This window comes from Clupea harengus, chromosome 26 (assembly GCF_900700415.2).
Source record: "Clupea harengus chromosome 26, Ch_v2.0.2, whole genome shotgun sequence".
Lineage (NCBI taxonomy): Eukaryota > Metazoa > Chordata > Actinopteri > Clupeiformes > Clupeidae > Clupea > Clupea harengus.
Window position 1 is genome coordinate 9,222,560 of NC_045177.1, and position 2,500 is coordinate 9,225,059.

The 2,500-nt window shown below is 51.4% G+C and overlaps 1 protein-coding gene across 6 annotated transcripts in view; it reads right to left on the reverse strand.

The window, feature by feature from the left end:
• Positions 1-2,500, reverse strand: part of rab11fip4b (RAB11 family interacting protein 4 (class II) b) — a 31,644-nt gene that overhangs the window by 12,854 nt on the left and 16,290 nt on the right. For all 6 annotated transcript variants that reach the window (XM_031563776.2, XM_031563777.2, XM_031563778.2 and 3 more), the window contains one exon: positions 827-961. In XM_031563776.2, coding sequence (XP_031419636.1) covers positions 827-961 — 135 coding nt within the window. The remainder of the gene's footprint in view (positions 1-826; positions 962-2,500) is intronic.

Genomic DNA, 2,500 nt, shown 5'->3' on the forward strand with positions numbered 1-2,500 from the left:
GTGTGTGTGTGCTCTTCTTTGACACAATGCTGAAGCATTAGCGTGGGAGGAGAGCGTGGTGGAACACGGACTAAATCAAATAGCGCCGCAGCGTGAGGAGTGAGAATCACGTACAGCCAGCCACTGTTGCATTCCACCAACAAGACCGATATACTCACCAAACAACGCCGAGACTGCCAATCTCTAACCAGACAAACCCTTGGTCATATAGGGTACAGGGTACAGAGTATCTTTTTTGGGGGTATGTGTACTGTTTTTACGTGGCATCTTTTTCAAAATTAAAGGAAAATCCATACTTTCGATTTTGCCTGTGTAAACAAAAATGCAATAAGCACCTTCGTTAGGACTACTTTGAGTCCGTGATCATGGCTGACAAAAACTGTATGTTCAACTTCAAAGCTTCCGTGAGGAACCACTGTGGAGTTCCCCTTTCTCTCTCCATCCCTCTCTCCCCCTTTCTCTCTCCATCCTTCTCCCCCTTTCTCTCTCCATCCTTCTCTCCCCCTTTCTTTCTCCATCCTTCTCTCCCCCTTTCTCTCTCTCTTTATATCTCCCCCCTGACATTTAGCACTCACTTCTTTATCGGAGAGCTATCTCTGCAGCAATCCTGCTGCCATGGCAACCCCTTTTTCTTGATTGGAATTCTGTTTCATCTTATACCCTCTAAGAAGGATGGAGGAGGCACCCATGACAGTTGGAACTCCTCTTCAAAGTGAATAAGAAGTAGAAGAGTCTGAGTAAGAATCTGTACGTTACTAGTGTGTGTGTGTGTGTGTGTGTGTGTGTGTGTGTGTGTGTGTGTGTGTGTGTGACCCTGCCACGCTACCTGTTGGCCTTGAGGTTCTTGAGGCGAGCCTCCAGGTCGTTGAGCAGGTTGACCTTCTTGCAGCACTGGGAGCAGTAGACACCCGTCTGCTCACCGCTGAACTGCTGCCGCATCCGACGAGGGGTCTGGCCCGCACTGCAAGAGAGACACAGACGAGACACATAATCAGCTAGGCGCACACATACACACAGACACATACAACAACACACACACAGCAGAGTCCCCCCCCCCCCCCCCTGAAACTATTGGGTTTGTGCACGCATGCACGCATGCACGCACGTACGCACACACACACGCACGCACACACACGCACACACACGCACACCAAACATGAGCAAAAACAGAGTTGTAGACACCTGCAAGCACTTCTCCTATAGTAAACCTATAAAGCCTCATCAGAGTGGTATACAGTCTCATGTGAAGGCTGGGCGAGGTGTGACGCTGCCAATAGAGGCAGCACCATTTGTTCCAGGGAGGGCGTGCGGAGTGTCTGAGAGATTTAAGGCTGGGCGCTGGGTGATGGGTGCTGGGTGATGGGCGCTGGGTGATGGGCGCTGGGTGATGGGCGCTGGGTGATGGGCGCTGGGTGATGGGCGCTGGGTGATGGGTGATGGGCGCTTGGTGATGGGCGCTGGGTGATGGGCGCTGGGTGCTGGGCGCTGGGTGATGGGCGCTGGGTGATGGGCGCTGGGTGATGGGCGCTGGGTGATGGGGATGTAGTGTATATTGATCCGGCCGTCCCTCACAGCCCATCTGCTCCACGGAGCACAGACACTAATGGGACCCGTCTGCCCTCGCCGAATGAGCAGCCGCAGGAGGGGAGCCGCAGCCCATAGACATATAGCAGGTCTGACTAAAGCAGTGCTGGTCTGGCGTTTTCACATTCACCAAAGTTAGACCCAGTGCATTGTTTTAAATTAAAGAACTAAATATTACACACAAAATATAAAACCTGGAAGAAACTTTTAGCAAGAGCCCTGTTATGAGTGTGAAGTAATCTAAGTTAAGCCTAGCCCTGCAGATATATACAGTATATGTGCGTCAGAGCCCACTCCTTACTGTGAGAAAAGGCATTTTGAACCTTTAACAAGGTCATTTTGTCTGGAGTTTCCTCCAAATCCACCTAAAAAACAAGACAGCTAGAGGCCATCAGTCCCATCAGAAGCTCCTAAGCCTCACACACACACACACACACACACACAGACTCATCGAAAACAAAAAGCTGCAGTAATGAGGTTGGCTGCTTAGCATTCCGATCAAACGGGCCGTTTCATTTCAGAATAAATCCCTCCGCTAACGGGCTGGGGAGGCATGCTAATCATGCTAATCGCGCTAGCAGGGGGTCGGGGCTCAACCGCAGCCAATCAGGAGTCACAAGGAATGAGCTCTGACCTCTGACCTCAGAGAGAGGGGCTTCCAGCGTCAACGATCACGCACACACACACACACACTGCATTTCTCTCGCTCTCACACACACACACACACACAGTGGGCATGCACAAAACACACACACGTACACAAACACCCTTAGGGCTAAAACACACCAAACGCGTTTTTAAAGACGCTTCAAAAACGCCTTGGCAAAGTGCGTTGGGCAAAACATTCGCAGGATCACCAGGCTGTTTTGCCCGGCGCCTAGGAAGCGGAGCTGCGTGCGCAACCTGCCTGGGCCGA